Raw genomic sequence first — 20,832 nt, forward strand, 5'->3', positions numbered from 1 at the left:
CTTTTTTTTTTTTTTGCTGCAATTAACATCAGGACTGAAGTGCTCCATGTTGTACACAACTGCTGTGCAACATCCAGGCAGTCCATAAGGAATGTAGTGGTGTGAAGAGATTTGGCCAGAAATACTTAACATCTATTACCAGAGTCCAAAATCCATCAACAACCACCTTCACCCTACTTCCCAATAAGGGGAATGATGCCTGTAAGGTACCTGGCCCATGTAGGGGGTGTTGGCCCAAATGCAGTTGCAGCCCCATGCTGTTTTTGAAGATGAAGGAAGAATGACTACATCTCAAGGCACTGAGCTGGATTTATTCATTTGACCATATCAGTATCAAATTAGAAATCATCTGTTTAAGATCATGTGTAGAGAGGAACAGCATTAAATAACAGACATGAAAAAGAGACTGTGCTTCAGAAAAGGTTCAGTGTACAACATACACAGTATGCCATTTAACACAAATGCTTATAAAGAGTCATCCTAAGCATCAGAAAGAGTTTTATAAAAGTTTACGTTCTCATCCCATGGGATGTACAGAACTATGCAGTTTACATAGTTTTACTATCATCCAAAACATCATGTTTCAAATGTACAAGGCACAGCAAGAACAATATAATTCCATTTCCATAGGAACATAAACACTGCTTGTCACTAATGACACGCTTTCCAAACCATAGCACTCACAGCAATTATACATGTGTACAATTTTAAAGTATTAAAAAGCAAGAGTTTGGAGCCTGCCCACTATTACCAATAGGGAATAACATTTGATCTACCCTTGAAAACAATCACAGATACCCTTGCAGTAGTTGTAACACAGGAAGGAGTTGGAGTCACTGTCATACTTTGTCAGGGCCAACTTGCTATGCAAATCCCAACTGATACTGCCAGTGAAAGATTCCCTCCACCCACTGAGAAGGGGACAGCCTCCTGCTTAGCTCCCACTGCCCAGGGAAGATGCAAAGTGAAAACACATCTGTAAACAAGTGATAATCTAATTCCACAGATAGCTGATAGAAGTTAGCTCAGCTTATGCAAAGCCCTGATTTTCATTAAGAATGACTACAGACTGACTAAGTCTTAAAGACAACAAGACTGAACCAGTCTTTGACTGGTTAAATCAAGGATTTCTTTTTTGGTTTTGGTTTTTTTTTTTGTTTTTTTTTTTTAGGGGAGAGGGTAGTGGTGGCGGGAAGGTTTTCTCTAAGGACAGATCAGAGAGACTGAATCTTACAGCCCATATGCTCAGTTATATCATATTTTTTTTCCTGACATTACTTGCAAGCATATATTATAAGTTTTACAAAAGTGCAAGGCCCAGCACAGGAAGATATCCTGGATTAAGACATTCCCAGCAGTGTTCTTTTCGCCATTTTCTTGTTGGTCAACCAGCAGACACACAAACTTCACTGCATGGGGATCAGCTTATCAGAGCCCCTAAGGGTATAGCTTAATCATCTGTGCAATTTAACACTGTTCACATTTGACAGCCGATAATGGCAACAGTTTTATGTACAAATTGGAAAAACAAGTCTTAAAATCAAGTTTTAAGAGGTAGAGGTCCATTTCTGACCCATCAATACAAAATGTTACTGAGTCAGTCATATTCTAAGGCTGGTGGTCCCCTAACAATGTTGAAGTAACCAGCTAGAGCTCCAAGGTCTATGTAAAGTGATCTTTGTCTCTTTAGCAGGTCTGACTCTTCCATGCTCCCGTTACACAATGAGGAATCTAAAAGAAAACAGAGAAACCATGTAATTATTGCACAATAGCTGTATCAGTTCATTTTCATGTTTGTAGGTAGTAGTGGAATATTTGGCCTGTTATTTGATCTTATTACTCTGTGGTTTAGAAAATTATTAAGTACATCGTAAGTCAAACCTCAAATAAAGTAAAATCTAACAAACCAATCCACAACTCTAGGACAAAGAAAGGGAAGCAGATTGCAACTGAAAACAGCAAGTGTGTTCAACTGCTTAAAAAAAGTCTCCATCAGCTGGGAGAGCTAGGCAGAGCATTCTCATCCTCTGAGCTATAGCGCTAAAAGCGAGCTTGGTGCAAGAAAAAACCTGCTGATTTTCTACCATCTGAGAATTCTGCTTCCTCACACAGGGAAATTTTCATCTAAACACATGACATCATCTTTGTCTGGGTGTGACAATAGAGAACGAATAGAGGGCCGTCAGTTTCAGATTTTTTATTCCTTTTAAATCAAGATCTGAAAAGACGGATCAGGTTTGCAATGGCAAAATTCCCCTGAATACTTGTATAATGAGTGTCTTGGAATCTCAAGACCTATAATAAAGTCCCCAAGTTTATTGGTCAAATATTCTTTTCACTTTCAAAAGAATTGATTCCGATGGTCTGAGCTGGTCGAAGAATTATGCATCCCCAAGGCAAAAAGGTGACTGATTTTTTCAGTGAATTTGTTGCAAGAATTATGCATTACAACGCCCAAAACTTTGCACAGATATCTTTCGAAATATTTATCCCAATTAAATAAACCACTTGTCTGGGAAGAATCTTTCAATGCCTTTTGTCAGAACCCTCCTAATGTATTTGGTAAGTAGAAGAAAAGCATTTTGAAGCCTGTTGGCAGGTTGTTGGCATTAAATCTTGCTTGGGCTTGAAAGGGCTGTTTCCTACCTAGTTCATGTATTATCCTTCATTAAGCACTTACTAATGCCCAAGGGCAAAAGCATTCAATCCCACAGTCATTTCTGGTTTTAAAACAAAGGGTTTGTACTGCTGACACTCAGCAGCATTAGTTATGGTTTTGTGTGTGTTTTTCCTTAAAAAGGCAGTAAGTGTTAGGTTTGCTGGTGGTTGTTGGACTTGGTCATTGTTTACAAATCAAGAGTGTCTATAAAACATGTCTAGTACAATGGCAAATTCAATCAATTTGGGACAACAATCTTCACTTCATGAAGCGCCCTGCATGATTGCAACGGCTTTTCCGATAGCCAGTCCGTCCAGAGCCCCTCGGAATTCAGGCTAAGTTCCTCCCCATTGAAGTCAATGGGCGTTTTACAGATCGCTTAATGACCTCGGGGTCTGATCTCATCGCACTGGGATTTTCACCGGTCGCTTTCCAGATGCGTTTTGAGTTTCGTTGGTTCCTTACCACTCATTCAAATCAAGATTTAACACAAAGTAAAGTCTACCAAGTACAAAGCAAGTGAGCCTGACCCCATTACCTGTAATATTTTCTGGCAGCTGCAGATCCTTCCTCGCAAGCAGTCTTTTCCTTTCAAACAACGCCGAGTCCAGACTCTGGCACCGCGGCTGCTCTTCTGGGGGTGGGTGTAAGGCTTCGTGTTTCAGTAAGTCTGCTGCAGACAGCCTGTGGTTAGGATTCCTGTCCAGAGCTGCTTCTAGCAATTCTCTCATGGAAGTGCTGCAGTCCTCAGCAATATCCTCTAAGGGGGGAGCTTGCTTGTGTATCTGTTGGAATGAAAAAAGACCATGGAAACAGTTATTCCAAAAACAGTGGCAGAGGAAGTCACAGATAACCGCATGAGTGGTCTGGGAATTCCCCAATTAGGACTCATCACCTCCCTAAGTGGGGCTGATCAAGTAGAATAGAATATGCAACTACACAAAATCCTGCAACTACATAAAATCTGATTTTTAAAAATCAGATTTTATAATAAACTTAAAAACTCAGAGAAACTTCAAGTAATCCTAAAATCCAGTGCATATTCACCAGATTTCTGTACCACACTGGAAGAATCTGAGAATCAAATCTGCCAAGGCTCCAGTTTTCATTTGCAACTTCTAAGGAAAACAGGTAAGTAGAAGATAGACGGGCTTCTTTTAATCAAGTCTCACACTGATCTAACCCTGTCCTTCCAGTAAACACAAGGCCTGTAAATTGAAATACAAATCAAAAAGACAACTCCAGCTCTGTCTCTGTCTTCCCCTAAATGATCAAAACCCACTTCTTCCCTCCCTTCCTCCCTCCCCTGAAGCAAAAAAGATGATTTCATCTCTCTGACAAATATTTTGATAGTTTTTATATGACTGGAGCTTTCCCAACAAGAGTAGAGGAAACCTTTCAACTGATACCGAGCTTGCTCTGCTAAGGCCACTTACAATATAGAGGTAGGAGGGATATGCAGAACGAGGGTATCTGTTCACCCAGGGCGGGATTCCTGTTTGCATATGAATGATAGTAGCTCCCATGCTGTAGATGTCTGCTTTTGTTGTGTGGCCTCTGCAAAGGATAACTTCAGGGCTCATGTAAATCTGTGAAAAACAGTAAAAAAGATTACATAACAAGGGAAAACAACAACCAAAGGCGACTTAATGACATTTTGTGATCCTGGAAACCCCGTTCTGAGGAGATGCATCCCACTAGTACCTGCAAGCAGCATTTGGGAAATAAGATTGTTCTGTTTCGTATATGAGTACAGCCAAAGAGACAGTACCTGGACAAACTCATATTCCAGGCTTGCCCTCCTCAGATTGGCCACAGGTCAGGGGCTCAGCCTTAGCTGAGCTGTGAGAGGCTGAGGTCCAAGCCATGGCTCTGCCTTGTTCAGATGAGTAGCAGAAGCCTCATCCCTCCACACCAAAAGGAGGTGCCTGAATTGCCAGTTTGCTCTGTAGGGCACTGCTGGGACTGCTGCATTCTACTTGAACAATGGCTGGGCATAAGTTAAAGAGAGAGGGTGAACTGTACTGATAGCCCTCCAGATGGGGGTAGGAGTCCACTCCTTAGACCACTGTTACACAGAATACTAGAGAATCCCTCTGAGCAGAGCTGACAGATATCTATCTTCCTGTCTTCTTTACTCTTCTTATCTCCTCCTTCTTATCTAATAACCTGCATGTTGGAACATTATCTCAAGAAATGGAATGACGAGGAACAAGCCAGGTCTAGGCAATGCATAAATTGGGTGCTCTTTACACCAGATTACCCCCAGAGCAGCTATGAAGACAAGAATCCCTCTTCTGACCTTTTTCCAAACCAAAAAATTTAATCTTTCTTAATGGAAACCAAAATAGTTTCCATCCAAACATTTCAGTGAAACATTTGAATTTGCCAAGAGTCTGAAGAAGGCTCTTGGAAGCTCCTGCCAGCAACAGGCAGCTCAGAGGGCAGATGGAGGAGAACCAGACAGGCAGGATGCAGGAGGCACGCCCTGCACAGCTCTGCCACTGGCCCAGGGAGTAGGTTTCAACACCATGGGCACAGCCCACAGCACACCAGGTTAGCAAGCTACCATATTTGCTTCTGGTTTCTACTTTTCCCTCACCCAATTTCCCTCTAAAGGATTCAAACAAACTTTAATTAGTTCAAGTCATCCTGACACAAAGAATCACATTAAAAGCCATTAACTGACACAAGGGCAGGAAGTTAAGTCATCGCCACATGGTTTGACTGCTTATTACCACAGATTGAGAACGGCTGTAGGGCTCACGCAAACTCCAAGGGATATTTCCCAGTAAATGACATTCCATATCTGCAAATAAAACTTGTGATTGGAAGTGTGTGCAAAGCCTCAGCAGGTGTCTGCTGCTGCTACTGCCTTATCCACTGCTTTCCTCGGGGCTAAGAGAGAATCAGTGCACCTGCACCCTCTACCTTTAAGTCTCATAAGTAGAAAAGAACAGAAGTTCTGATTTTGTAAAAAGAAGTCTTTGGCACATACAGTGCAACCTGAGTGAAATCTACATAAGCAAAAAGCAGCTGCCTTCAAAAAAGACTGCTGGCACAAGATCCTGTCTGCAGTTAAGGTGAGAAAATGGTCAAGATGCACCTTGACTGCACAGGGACCAAAATCAAAAATGAGCTCCAAAGCTCTGATTTCAGACTGGTCTAAGAGTCTGTTGCCACCAGAGCAGACAGCTCAAGCCACGGATAACTTCCAACTCTCATTTCTTCTGATTGGTGGGCTGGCCCTTGCCTGCCAGCCAGACCAGTGTCACAGCCCAGCTAAGAACCAGTCCTTTCTTCACGCTGCGCTGGTTTTAGTTTAGCATTCCTGAAAATGAATCATACCTTCCACACTCAATAAACCTTAGCAGACAACTTTTTACCGTCAAATGGTTGTAACTGAAGCTTATGTATTTTAACAAAGTGACAGAAGCATAACAGAAAGTGTAGCAACTGCCTAGAAAAAGTATTTCCTGTAGAGCAGTTTCATAACAACCACAGTTTAATGTTCTGCATGACTTGCACACAAAAGCAGGAACACCAGATTTTTCACGCTGCACCATCTAAACAAAATTTAACTATCTTTCAATCCTGTTGCTCAGAATTGTAGCTACTCATTTTCATAAACACAAAGAAGATTTACTACATTCAGACTTTCTGTGCTATAGAAGTGAATAAAAGTCCTAACTCCCAGAGAACATACACAGGACAAAGGTTACTCCACCTGTCACTTCCCTCAAGGACACAAGTCCCTGCCAATACCTGATGTAAGAGAAACTGGCCAGCTCACAGGCACAATGCTGCGTGGCAGTGACAGAGCCCCAACCAGGAGTTGCACAATTACATGCAGGAACAGGAGGACAACCACACCACTTTTTAAGGCTGCATAACACAGAGTGCAAAACTCAGGAGGATTTTGGTGAGTTGAGATCTTACTTTGAAAAAAAAATAAATTCAAGAAAGGCAGACTACAGAGGGCATCTGTGGGTGACAGGATTAGGCACTGTGGAGAGGAAGAAGCCTAGAATGAAGACTGTGAGAAGAAAAGCCTATAGAATCATCAGGAACATTAGCCTATAAATTTTTCACTGGTATCTGAAAATCTCCTTTCCCAGTGCTGTCTCTCCAACCTCACTTCTGGCTGCGATGCTGCGGCAGGATTGCTGCTTCCCTGAGACAGCAAACACCAAACACGGCCATATTTCAGGGTTGGGGGGATTATCAGCTTTCTGAGGACAGGACTGCAGGTGTTAAAGTGTGTGGAATCACTTTCCTCCTATTAAATGAAGAAATAAGTGCTTTTGACTTCACAAAGTGAAAACACTGAATTGTTTTCACTTTTCACTTGTTCTTACTAATACAATCTTGGCCTGTCCTCCAAGACCCAGAAGTGGATCCTCACCAGTCTGCTCCCCAATCATGGAAATTTCCAATTTACACACATCTCCATCATTGGGAAATACCCTACCAACTCATACCCACCACCGTTCTTATTCTCATTAACAGCACACAAAACCCCAAACCAAAGTAAAACCCCCACAAAGTTTATACATGAAGTACCAGAAAGCATGCTGCTTCCAGTTCAGCAAGCATTTTAAGCTCTTAACTCCCCTGACTAGAAAGACATTGAAAACAAATATTTGAATGTTTTCTCAATTGTCTTGAAAAAATAAACAAACAAACCTGACCTTCTGTGAAATCTTGTTTTATCCTACCCTTCAAAAAAGTGAAATGGTTTTTGTCAGTTACACAAGGATCTCCTCTTTACACACGTGGAAGACTATTAAAAGGGTAAGTGCCAACATTTCAGCTAAAGCATTTCCTGTAAACAATCTCCTCCAGCAACAGAGACCACAAATGCCACATCTGCAGCAGCTATCCAAGCTCATTGTTGCAGCCTGGTTGTTTGCTAAAACTCCAGCCCTGGAAACACCTGCAGGAATGCAGCCCAAGTGGTGTGCAGAATCTCAGAGTCACTGAGAACATTGCAAAAGACCCCACCTCCATCACTGTAATGTCTAAGCAATTTTACTATTTTATTGAAAAACAGTTCAAGATAATCATGAACTGTGCCATGTAGAACCTCTGAAGAACCAAAGGGTTACATGTAGATAGGGAACAGAGCTTAGAAGGGCTAAGGGATGAAACCCAGACACCTGTAATTTTTGTGGGTTTGAAGGAGGAATCAAAGTACGGCATTGAGCAGGTTACCCCAGTCCATAGCGAGTATCTCGGAAGAAATCTTTGCTAGAGCAAAGAACAAATTCCTGTTTGAAGTGTCTCTGACCAGCTGCTGAAACACTGCAAACAACCCTCCTCAGGGTACTGTTTGACTTCAGTGAATAATTGCTAACATATGGGACTGCAGAGAAAGTGACACGGCTTTCAAAGCATTCCACTCAGCAAGTTGAAAATAAAAATATAATTGAAATTCTATTAATGTTTGTAACTTTTTTTATAGGTTTTATAGTAACTATTTTACCCATGCTTCCAATCCCCCAACTTCAAATTTGAGCCTAAACACCACAACCATAGGACTAGTGTAATATAAGGGCTTTTGTCCCTTCAGCTTCTTACCTCTGTTCCTCTAAGGTCTTTGGGATAGTAAATGTCTTCAGTCATTTGAACACTTAGGCCAAAATCCACCAAAACAGCCTTAGTTGACATAAAGACAATGTTGCTCGCTAAAAGGAAACAAAAATTATATCATTTAAGTGTCTGGCATGTTTGGTATTTATTTTACAATACTTCTGTTTCATTCAGCTGCTAGCCTGAAAGGGAAAGAGATTAGCACAACCACTCTCTACAGCCAATACCCTTCTAGCCAAAATAGGTCTGGTAATGATTTGGTTCAAAAATAGGTCTGGTAATGATTTGGTTCAATTTTAAATCATATCTTAAAAATCAAACTGGACTGGTTTATGTAAAAGAATCAATGTTTGGTCATTTTCTTAGGGAAAAAAAAAAAAAAAAAAAAAAAAAAAAAAAAAAAAAAAAAAAAAAAGAGCGAGAGAGGCTGAGAGTAGAGGAGGAAGGTAGAAGAAGAGTGGTAGGCTCCACAGCACAGCGCTCTGAAGATGTTTAATGGTCTCCAAGTTCATGATGTGCACCTCTGGCTATAAACAGCAAAACTGTTGCTCTCCAAGAAGTTTTTCTAGAGCAGCAATTTAAGACAGAAACAGAGAGTAACCAGGGCCCTTCCACACCAGTCACCTGCCCTGGTCCTTGAGGGCAGCTCAGCATGACAATAAAGGACAATAGCTGTAAAAGTAATAGAAGACTGAGCATTTCAAACTCCCTCTGAACTGCCAGCAGTATCTAGGAGATTAATTTACTTTCCTTCATAAAACTCTGCCTAAGGCTCAACTTTGTACTCAGAGGCTTTGCTTGCAGCTATATTTCTGATCAAATATTTAAGAATGTAGTGCTTGGTGTGAACCTTGAGAAATTCTTGTTTGCTGTTTCAAAAGATGTGGTAAAATGAAGTCTCCAAGTTACACAACAGAAACACATTTCTCTTACAGGAAACTGCAGGCCATTTTCCATCCTGACAGTGCCTACCATGACCACCCAGTGGGAAGACAGAGTTGATTTCAGCAGTGCGGATTCCTGAAGCAATGCTTCACACAGCTGCCTCCTTACTAGTGCTACAGACTATGTAAATCTGTAATTTTAGGGTCAACTTTGAAGATATGGATTTTAAACACCCTGTAACAGATGGTGCAAAGGGCCACAGTGCAGCAGGACCTGCTGCCTGCCTGGGACTGTACCCAGCCCCAGCTGCAGCTGAAGCTCCCCCCACCAAACAGCCTGATGGTTTAAGTGCTCTGCAAGCAAGGGTTAAAATAAATGGCAGCACTGAACACCTCCCCAGAACCAGAATATCTTTGTCCCCTTCCTTGCTCAGGGCATCTTTTCCTCTCAATAAAGTCCTCATCCTCTGTATCAGCAGAACAGACTCCATCGCAGCTCAAAAGCAGCACATAGAGTGAGGAAGAAACCAGAGGTTTTGGGAAAGAGTCTTTTCTATTGATTCCACCTGGGGAGGGAAAACACACACTGCTCCCTGCATGGAGGCTGTTGCCAGGCAGTGGGCATGGCTCCACCTCAAGCCTGGACTACCCAGCTCACCCCTGGCACCAAACAGGCAGGAGTGTGGTCATGGCTCACCCCGGGCACCTCTGGGCAACCACATCTGCCCCAGGCAACCCCTGCCTCATCAACTGCCCTGCATCCACCAACACAGGAAAAGGCTGGAAAAAGTGAAACACGCTCATATCCACCACATTCACAATGTGCTGGTTCTCCCATTCACTACCTAGATGTAGTAGGCTTTGGGCTGGCTTGGTTTTTAGATCATTTAATTAATGCCTTTGTTACTGCCAAATAAAATCAACCCACAGGAAAGACTCTTACTACAAATGAGAAAGAAAAATTAAGGGAAAAAATAAGCAGTTTTATAGCTGCCACAGTCTCAAAGGCTTACATCTAAAGTACTGACCCATACTAAATTAAAGAAGCCCCAAAACCAAAAATGCAAAACAGATAAAAAATTAGCAATTCTTAATAATTATCTTCAGTGAACTAGTGGAATGCTTCAGTCTGAATATTTTTACTTTAAACCTTCAAGTTTAGCTAAATAAACTCACAGAGATGTCTCCGTCTATGGGCTGAGGTGCTACTGGGAGAAACACTATTTAATACTAATTTAAATGCAACACATTAAAATTGAATTTTAAAGCAATTTAATACTAGTGTATTCAATTTAGACTTAACATCAGTATGTTTGATTATCTACACATGTTAATATCCAGAGTTTTTTAAAAGCAAACATATACTAAAAATGGTACTTGTTGAAAGAAAAAAAACAGCAAAAATTATGTATTTACTTCCGAAGTGTCTGAAACTGAGGAACAGCAGTGTAGAAATGTAAAACCTAAAAGAAGGTGGAAGTTGAAGGTGAGCATGGAAACACTCAGAATGATTTTATATTAAAAGCAGAAATTTTTGGCTGAACACAGAGCGATAACTTCAGTCTTTAAGTTTTTATTTAAATGGAGTTGCTCGTGAATGGCATAGGATCTTTGACTTTCCAATTACCCTCTCTGCTGGAGTGAATTAATAAATAGCATAAGTAACTATTGCCCCCAGAACCTGACCTTGCCATTTGTTAAGCATTATCCATCCCTCCCACTTAGAGATGTAAGGCCACATGCCCCGGCTCAGTCCCAGGGACTCCACCAGGGCCCCAGCCCAGCCAGGACCAGAAAGTTCCCCAAGGAATCACACAGACGTACGTTTGATATCATGGTGGATAATCCTCTTCGAGTGGAGAAAGTCAAGTCCTTTCAGAATATGCTTTGTCACCCAAATTATTTCAAACTCTCTCATAGGACCACAGCTCTCCAGCTTTTCCATGACAGATCCTCCCTCTCCAGCTTCCATGAAGAGATGGATTGTCTCATCCCACAAAATAGCGCCGTATAATTCAGCAATGTTTTCATGACGGAAACATGCCTGTATTTCAACATCTGATGGTTTGAACTGTTCCACTGGGACCTAGGACATTGAAACAAAACCACAGTTATCCATAACAAAACCAAATTATCCATGTGGACACTAATTATCCTATAGATTAACAGAAAAGAAGGAGGTATAGCACTTGTATCCACTTGTTAAAATACTAAGCTTTACTTTGCTCCTGTGACTTTTCTTCCTTTGCAGCTGAGAGACATCCTGTTAAAAGTTGAGATATTTTGGAATCACGCCCAAATAAAAAATGCAATCTTCCAGAAAAAGCAATGTAGCAAGAGTTATTCCTGTCAAAATCCAGTGATTACGCAAAAGCTTTATGCAAACTTCCTGGTGAAAGAGATAAAATTCCCACTGCTTTTTCCATTAGCTTTGTGGACTCATCTGCACTACCAGAACTACACACCCACCTGACAGGTGGATCAGTGCTTGCAGTGCTCAGGCCCATTACTGACCTCAATTCAGTCCTTATCAGCACTGGTTTATGGCTTACAAGAAATGAAACCTGCTTTGAAGGGAGCGCCAGCAGCACGATATTTCTTTAAAAAGTACTGATGGCAGATGGCTGAGACAATAAAAGCTGTGTTTGCTTACACACAGAAAAGCTACTACTGCTCTGTTTAGTTTTCTTCCCTTGGACTTGCGTCTGTGAACCAAATCAGAGGCTCATTTATTTCAATGAGAAATACTGTTTGTATTTTCAGAAACATCAGGATAATACCTTAATTCTGCAGTGGGTTATGCAGGAACAGCTAACAATCTGTTCCCATGTGGACACACTGGCTGCAGGGGAAGGACAGACAACTGCCTGCCCAACACTTTCACATGCAGATTAATACAGGTACTTATTCATAAGCTGGGGGATATACAGAAACACCCCAGCTGCGCTTTTACTGGCCCTGAATATTTACTGCTCAATTCAAAATAGTATGCTAAAAGGCACAGCTGAAAGAAAATGTTGGCTTGCATAAAAGTAGGGCAGTGCTCTTTTGAACTGCTCAGCAGCTCTTTTGAGGCATCTCACAGCCTTACCTCTGTCAGTGCCCAAAACACATTAAGACTGCACATACTGAGTTCTCAGGGACTTCAATGGCACCAGAGTAAAGAAAACTGAAATCTGAGCACCTCAGTTAAAGGACAAGAGCCCAAAACTTCTGCAGCAGCAGGGTTTTGCTACCACCTTCAGCAGGTACAGGATCTCACACTGGTATTTTACCACATCAGGACAAGTAGAAAATCCACTCTGCACCACAGCCCATGTGCCAGCGACACACACTTCTAGATACTTTGAAAATGCTGAAATATTTGCAGCTTTAGAACCAAAAAAAATTAAACAAGCTAACAGAAGTGTACATTTTCCCCACCTTGCTTAGGCCAACAAAACCAAGATGATCATCAGCCAACACTGGAATTTGATGCAAACATATTTGAAAATATACTGGAAGTAGTATGTTATACAATATTTGCTCAGAGATAAAACTACTGAACTAACATACCAGTTTGCATGCCATTCGTTTCTTGGTTTCTCTGTCTTGGGCTAAGTACACTTTCCCAAAAGCTCCCCGAGGAATAAAATCAGAACCAATATTCCTGTAAGTCAACTTCCATGGAAACAGGAGAACATCTGAGTCAATTTGGTAGCGCCCATTCTTGGGTGTGATCTGTGGAGTTAAATAAATAATAAAAACCCCAGTGAAGTTAAAGCTACTTTAAATCTAATTAATTTTATCCAGATAGTGGGGGGAAAAAAAAATCACTTATGTGTATGATGCACATGATCTGCTTAGCAGTCTTTATTTAGTAACACCAAATGGGAACAGCATGTGAGGTGTGGCATTCATTCACAGCCCAGGCATCCACGTTTCTCTCCAGTGACTAACTTATGAAGTGTAAGTTGCAATTAATTGTCTTGAAACAACAACAACAGCAGCTGGGTTAATGAAATTACCCACCTCTTGTTATTAGATTTACCTGCACATGTTTGTCCTTCCTGTAATCTGTTAACTTGTTATGCCACATACCTGTTACTCACAGGTTATCTTATACAATGTGAGCAAGAGTTTCAGCATTTCCTAATATCACACGTACTGCTAGGAGTTTAATTTTCCAACTTGTATTGGAGTTTCTGCCGCTCAGTAAAAGGTCAAAGAAGTCTGCCTTGATTTTACTAGCCATTTTCCTCTAGTTTTATACCATAGTTAGGGAAAAATAAAAAAAAAAAAAGTGTGGGAATAACATTGACTCCTCCAGGTGGGTAATGTTAGGAGCTTTGGTTCTTCTGTATCACCAACTAGTCAAGGAGGGGATCCAGGGCACCTAAGTCAGTATCTTGCTCTAAATCTTCCTCTCAAACAGCTCCCTCCCTCTGCACATGACAGAGAGAGACCAAACGCCTAACTACAGCCATGTGAGTACTGCTTGATCTCTGATGTTGCTTCTTCAGTCTCTCAGCTACAAAATTAGTAATATTCCCTATGAATATGCTTCTAATTATTTCAGCCAGTATTGGGAATATCATTAATCTCCTTACTGCTACTTTATCCAGATTCTTGAAGAGATTTAAAATCTCATGAAGGATATCTATCATTTTATGTCTGTCATAGGGCCTCAAATACTTAGCTCTTCAGCTACCCTGAAGATAACAGCATATCAGGAAGATTATTTGGCTTAGATTTTTATTTAAGATGTAACATATAATCTTTCATTCTTGATCTACCTTCATGCTTTTCAATTAGGAAAGTACTTTCTTGACTGCTAAAATTGTCACTTGTGATTTGTACCTACATGAAATAAATTAATTCTTCTAAGCTCCTAAATCTGGGGAGGATAAGTTCTTAACCTTTGGTCAAGGGAGGCTGTCCTTTAATAAAAAGTGCTCTGCTTAGGATAGAGAGATCAAGCCTTCCCTCTACTTACTAGAGCCAGGGTAAAGTAATCTGTACATGTCTAACAATCTGTACGCCTTGCTTGCCTACTTGTGCATTTCAAAGGGTTGAAACTAATCCATATGGGTTACACCTTATCCTGGAAAGGAAGAGATGCCAAGCAGAGCTGATTTGCAGTGCAAGACAGCGACAACCATCACACTACTTATGGAGGCTTTTAGGACTAGTTCCTATCCTGACCCTATGAACATTTGTCTGTTACTGCAATGCATCTTTCAGTTCAGTTTTAACTAAAATCCAGCCTGTGCACTTGAAGACGCGGTGTGATGCAAGCCACAGTGCAGTCAGTGAGGGTCACCAGGCCATCAGAAACACTCCTGACCCTAACCAAAATGCTGTAGATATTTACAGAGCAATGCCCCTGCTGAAATGCCTGCACAGGTAATGCCCTGCCTCTAACCCTCAGTTGCATAACGGGATCACGTGCACCTAATAGTACATGGTTCATACCAACTGTATGCATCTATAGAACCAATACGCAAGCAAAACAACCGTGAGTATGTAGAACAGTGTCTACCCTGAGTATAGGAAATATTTAATATTACTAAGTGTCATTTCAATGTTATGGAGTTGAAAAGTGATTGTTTTGCAATACTGCGATGCTCCCTCCAAATCAGAATAAAGCAATACCCTTAGTAACCAGTAAGCCTCAAGCAACCACTGTTCACATATAAAATACATTACATGCTGATATTTAAGATGATGGGTGTAAAGCATCTTAAAAAAAATACAGCAGCAACATCAACATACATAAATAGAATTCCATTGCAACACTGATTGTTCCCAGAGCAACTGATCTTAAACTAAAGTTTAATGACACTAAGATCCAGAGATGTTTGTAGAACACAAACAATTTTAGGGAAAAAATGAACATCTCAAAACAACACACGTATATACTTGAATTTAGCAGTGTGAGATATTACATAATACTGTAACTCTTAAAATCACACTTGATAGTATGTGCTTTTTCTCTTCACATTACTACTGTTGACATTTTGTGCAGATAGAGCAAATTTAGGAACTATAGAATTAGATCCTAGACCTTTATTTTTGGGAGCTTGCATGTTTTACCGCATGAACACAAGGTACTAGAAGATGCTGTTTCCCAGACCTGTAAACCATCATAATTCATAGAATCATAGATAGGCTTTGGTTGGAAGGGATCTTAAAGATCATCTAATTGCATTTCCCTTACTATGGGAACGTATCTCATCCACTAGGTCAAGTTGCTCAAGGCCCCATCCAACCTGGCCCTGAACACTTCCAGGGATGGGGCATCCACAATTTCTCTGAACAGCCTGTTTCAGAGCCTTACCGCTCACTGAGTAAAGAAATCTCTACACTTCTAGTTTAAAATCATTCCTCCTTGTCCAATCACTACACACCCTTCTAAAAAGTCACTCTCTGTTTTTAATACAAGTTGTGGATTTTATAAGCCCCATTTAAATACTGAAAGAACAAAATGAGTTGCAGATTTTGCTTTTTGACTGCTTGTCTTAAGTTTGTGTTCAATGCTGGGAAATGTTTTCTAACCTCCAGGGATACTAGGAGATAACAGAGTGGATCCTTCTGAACAAAAGACCTTTCTCCATAGCCTGAGACTGCAGGCACTAGACCTGATAGGCTCAGAGACCCCTTCCAGCCCCAGGGCTGCACAGGAAAGCACAGCCTGTCACTCCTGGAACTGATCTTTATTTAGAATCATTAAAAACTTCTAAGGTCTAAGGTCTGTGAAATGACAAGCAAAAGAAAAACAAACGTACCATATTCAAGAGGATTCCAGATTCCTGTTGTCTGCATCCTTTAAATTGTTTTGCAGTGTTAGACACCTGATTTGCAAAAGCAAGCAGGTCTTCCACAGTCCCGTATTTGACAGAGGACATCAAAGAGACCTCCCTTTCACAAAACAGCAACGATTCTGCACGTTCATCATTTTGATTTGCCTCTTCACACATTGTAATTAAGTTGTCTTCATAGACTGCAATGTCTTCACCTGGATAATGGTTTTCCATGATGGCTATCACCTCAGACATATTTAGATTAGCTAGCAACAAGTCAACCTCCTCTTTGCTATCACTACCCGTGCTCATATACTCCATTACTGTCCACTTTGCAAAATCGCTCCTGGAAAAAAAAGAAACAAACTTGAAAACACCTCTCACCTTAATTTGTTTCAGCAAAGTAAGAATGAAAAGGAGTTATTGGAGTGATCAGCAGCTCATCATTATACAGTTAGATTTAAAATTAATAACTTGTATTATGAAGAAAATCATAATTAGGATCCTGGGTGAAGACAAAATGGAAAAATATTTGCTAGTGAAATTTATTTAGAAGTTACTAATTAACCTCTCCTGTCTCAGAATTTATTATGATAAAGCTTTCCCTAGGAGGAACAGGTACACTAAGAATACACCACTGTGTAGATATGCAAAAATGAAGGAGCACCCTCAATACAAACAAAGGAATTCATTGTTTGGAGAAGAACAACAAAGAGAGATATTAACATTCTCAATTAGTTTATGTCTAAGTTTGTACTGACAATTTATGTGATGTATTCAGAAAGAAGGAAAGGTCACAAAGCAAGGTCATTCCACTAGTAACATCTGTTAGTATCATAGTACAAAGCACAACTGTTGCCACCTGAGATACAAAATCCCTAATTTTTTTTGCAAATAACTGGTCAGAACTAGACTTGAACGCAATTTTTCACCCTGACTTTCAGAAGAAAGCCAGAAACTGAGCTATCATAAAAGCAATGAGCTTTTGAAGTGGTTTTCAGCAGTTTGTTCTTTTCCCACTAATCATAACAATAACTTTTTAGGCTACTATTGCAAGTATTTTGCTGGAATGGATTCACAGCAAGCTGGGTTCAACTTCCCAAAAAGTCCCTTTCTATTCCAGATATATTTCTATTCAAGTTAAAAAATGTATGCATGGTCAGTCATTAAAATACTGACACAAATAGTTTCCAACACATAAATGTCTAGAGCACTTACCTTGTATTTAACCTGATTACATCACTCAAAACCATTTAAGAACGTCTCAATAGAATCCCTGAAGTCATCACGTTTTTCTGAACCCGTATTTACCACTGATGATAATTTCACAGTGTTCTGTGGCAGTCTATTAAAAAAAAGCAAAACAAATAAAGCCATTGCATACCAGCTCAAGCAGAAGGACTGGTTTGTACTCATATAGATCATTTGCTTCACGGAAAGAAGAGCTAGTAATCACAAGGCTGAGATAACAGGGGATTTTTCTACAGAAAAAAGATGACAGCTCAAGAAAGAATCAAACTCTTGTATCATCCAGATTTCCAAGCAGTAGTAAAAAATAGTTTTTCCACGGTTAGGTCCCGAGTTTTATTTTCTCCGTCTCATGCCTACTTAAGCAAAGAGCAAGACCTCCTTTTCCTTTACCAGAACTGACTACAGCATGCCCTCTTTAGAGAGCTCTCATTTCCCTTTTTTGTAATCCACTGCACCATCTATTTTGGGCAAAAGATAACAACTAGGCAAAAAGACACTTTAAAAAAAAAAAAAATAGGCAGCAAACAAAACCTTATCTCAAGGACAAGCAGCAGACTCGGTCCCCTGAGGCCATGGAGCAATGCATTTACCTAGGTACAGTTTCTGGTTACGATCACTATCTTTCTTACCCTCACCACAAGGACGTAGAAGCTTTGTGGCACATATTCCTCACGGGTTAGAGTATTTACGTCAGCTCTAATGTGCAGAAAACCAAGTATAATGACGCGTCTGAGTTGGCAAAGAAGTCAGACCACGTGCTGAAAATGCAAAAGGCAGGACAGGACAGCAGATGCAGCAACAGAAAAAGCAGAGTGCCTGTTCCTTTTCAAACTCAGAGCCAAACCCTGCGAGTGATGGTGGCAGAGCAGTACTGTGCCCCCACCCCCGCCTCCGTTCCCCCAAAACAGGCAGACTTTCACCAGCACTCTACATCAGTTCATCCAGCTCTAATCAATCCACACCCTCAGCATTAAAGCAGCCAAGTTGGAAACTTTGTGGTCACTAGCACGGGGGAGGCCCAGGCTCAGAGAGGTCACAAAAAGTAAAAAATGCTGTGGGTGTTTTCTAGCCTCTATCACCTCAACTTGTTCCATGAGCAAGCTATAGACTATTAACAAAGCCTGAATGTGGTTATTTTTTAATAGAAATGAGATTTCTACTTTTCCCCGGAGCAGGACTTCTATTCATTGCACTTTTTTTTTCTTCTTTTTTTTTTCTTTTTTTTTTTTTTTTTTCTTTTGTGCTAAATGACTGGGGTTCAAAAGAAAAGCAACAGTGCTGTCATAAAAGGAACCAAGAGACCTCATGTGTAAAGTCAGGTACAGTTACAAACTAGTCCTGAGGGACTTTCTGAAGAAAAACATGAGCCTCTAGATGCTCTGGTCGTTTGTGGATAAAGACAAGTACATACCACAGTTAAACTAATTTACTCTCTGACAGCATTTTCGCACACAAAGTATCTGTACAGATTAGACCAAATGTAGCTTTCTGGAAGTGCCAGCTCTGCTCTGTTCCTCAAAATGTTCCCAAACAAGAGCACAATACTAATAATACTCTTGGCAGTTTCACTACTACCCAAAAAAGCTCTGAATAACATGAAGAAGTTACTATAACCTGCATATTCTCAGTTCTGTGCTTTTGGTGCTTGAGAAAAGCTGCAAACCCTTCACTTTTCCAACTACCTGAAAGGAAGAGGCAGTGAGGTGGGAGCTGCTCTCTTAGCTCAAATAACAAGTGATGGGACAAGGGGAAATGGCCTCAAGTTGTTCCAGGAGAGGCTGGATATTAGGAAAAACTTCTTCACTGAAAGAGTTGTCAACCACTGGAACGGGCTGCCCAGGGAAGCAGTGGAATCCCCCACCATCCTGGGGTGGGGGGGAATTTAAAAGACATACATGTAGACGTGACACAGTTTAGCGGTGGGCTTGATAGTGCTGGGCTGGACTTGATAATTTTACAGGTCTTTTCCAACCTAAATTATTTTATTTTTCCCTATATCTAGCAAATTCTAAGCACTAAGTGTTTACACAATAAAAACAGTGTCTAGACTATAAAAGCTGATTTTTTAAAAAATTATGCAGCAATTAAAAAAAAAAAAAAAAAAAAAAAAAAAGGTCCATTTTCCAGCAGGGAATTTACTCTTCCTCTTTATCCCTAAAATTTTGTACTAGTATCAATGGTGGACACTCATGTAGTATTCTAAATCATCATATATAATCTAGTTCATGAAGAAATGACATCACTAAGCATGCTTTACTTAGGTTCTAAACTGAAAAACTGGGTTTACCTGCAGTGGAAAAATAAAAATGCATGCAAACACTTAAGTCAGTTGCCAAAGCACAAGACTCTTTCTCTGGTTTTGCCAATATTGCAACATCATCATATGAGTAATTTGTAAGCCAAAGGTTTATTTCTCTATTTTCTGCATAGCTTTTCAACTCCTTCTCTCTAAGAAGTGTGCTGCCAGAGACCATTCTTATGTCTATCATATTAAAAAAGAGTAACTGGATACCAGATTTCTGAGCCCCTGTGGTACTCCTTGTATGTCAAGGATCAACAGTGGAAAAAATTGAACAAAATCTACAATAAAAATAAAATTTAAAATCCAAAAACAGGCAGAAAAAAACCTCAACACCTCTCCCCCCTCCCCCCCCCCAAAAAAAAGCTAGCCACAAACTGTATAGACTAGCTCAACACAATCATATATCCATAATAAAGATCACTTGGGCTGTTTTTAGAGAATAATCTTCTGGTCCAAGTGACAAGTGACTGTCCACTAGAAATAAAAAAAAAAAAAAAAAAAAAAAAGTCCTTTTTTACTTTTAAGAAAACTTATGGGACAGACCCAGGAAAACATAATCCCTCTGGAGAAAAAAAAAAAAAATAAAAAATTCACGTATTCACTTGGAATAAGAAAATCCGCGACTCTCAGTGCTGGCAGCAGCAGAGCCCAGCCCCAGCCCCTCCAGCCCCTTTCTGCCCTGCAGCCCCCGGGCGGGGACAGCGCAGGTGCCGCAGCCCCGGCGGCTCCCCCGGCACACGACGCAGCTCCGGAGCCGAGGGCAGCCGGGGACCTGCCCCGGACAGCGCTGTGGCCCCAGCCGGGGGCCCGAGCCGCCTCCTCCCGGCGGCGCAGCCCCGTCCCGCTCCTCTCCATCGCGCCGGAGCTCTGCCGGCGCTCCCCTGCCCTCCGGCCCCGGCCCCGCTCACCCGCGGGGCGCCGGGAGAGCCCGCTCCGCCGTCCGCCCGCAGCCCGCGCCGCTCCGCCGGCTCCGCGGGGAACTCTCGGGGGCGGGGAGGGGCGCAGGTAGCACCGCCCGCCCCTGGCCGAGGGCGGGGGACCGGGGCGGCCCCGGCCCCGGTTTCTATTTCGGTTTCCCGGCCGCAGCAAGCGCTGCGCTGTCGTAAGCCGGCCTCAAGCGATCGCCTCCTGCTCCAGCTGTGGCATCGCCCGGCGACAATGGCTTGTCCCTGGCCGTGGCATCGGTAAACCCCTTTCCTACCACCTCATGTTTCCGTGCGCACCTAGAGGGCGTCCACCAGCGTCCTAAGAGTTTAAACATTATCTGAATCAAACTTCAGCTGACACGCGGGTGGAATTTAGAGCAGCAATGTGAGGAATTTGTTAGTGGCAGTAGTATTAAACTGCTCCGGGACACAGTAG

General features: G+C 41.4%; 1 protein-coding gene across 1 annotated transcript; it reads right to left on the bottom strand.

The window, feature by feature from the left end:
* Positions 1 to 337: 337 nt before the first annotated feature.
* On the bottom strand, positions 338 to 20,440 carry MAP3K8 (mitogen-activated protein kinase kinase kinase 8). The gene is made up of 9 exons (XM_040067800.2): positions 20,379 to 20,440; positions 17,136 to 17,262; positions 15,903 to 16,263; positions 12,691 to 12,855; positions 10,960 to 11,221; positions 8,240 to 8,346; positions 4,096 to 4,248; positions 3,198 to 3,444; positions 338 to 1,731 (listed from the first exon to the last, which is right to left on the bottom strand). The coding sequence occupies exons 2-9, from the start codon at positions 17,168 to 17,170 to the stop codon at positions 1,598 to 1,600; spliced, it is 1,464 nt and encodes a 487-aa protein (XP_039923734.1). The 5' UTR covers positions 17,171 to 17,262; positions 20,379 to 20,440; the 3' UTR covers positions 338 to 1,597.
* Positions 20,441 to 20,832: the final 392 nt, after the last annotated feature.

Source organism: Hirundo rustica, chromosome 1 (assembly GCF_015227805.2).
Source record: "Hirundo rustica isolate bHirRus1 chromosome 1, bHirRus1.pri.v3, whole genome shotgun sequence".
In the NCBI taxonomy this organism is placed as follows: domain Eukaryota; kingdom Metazoa; phylum Chordata; class Aves; order Passeriformes; family Hirundinidae; genus Hirundo; species Hirundo rustica.

Bases quoted from the DNA above. Each gene is read 5' to 3' on its own strand.
- MAP3K8 (XM_040067800.2), bottom strand. From the start codon at position 17,170: ATGGTTTTGAGTGATGTAATCAGGTTAAATACAAG. The intron at 12,856-15,902 runs GTACGTTTGTTT...TTAACTCCACAG, and splicing joins CTGGAATCCTCTTGAATATG to ATCACACCCAAGAATGGGCG. The intron at 3,445-4,095 runs GTAAGTGGCCTT...TCATTCCAACAG, and splicing joins ATCCCTCCTACCTCTATATT to ATACACAAGCAAGCTCCCCC.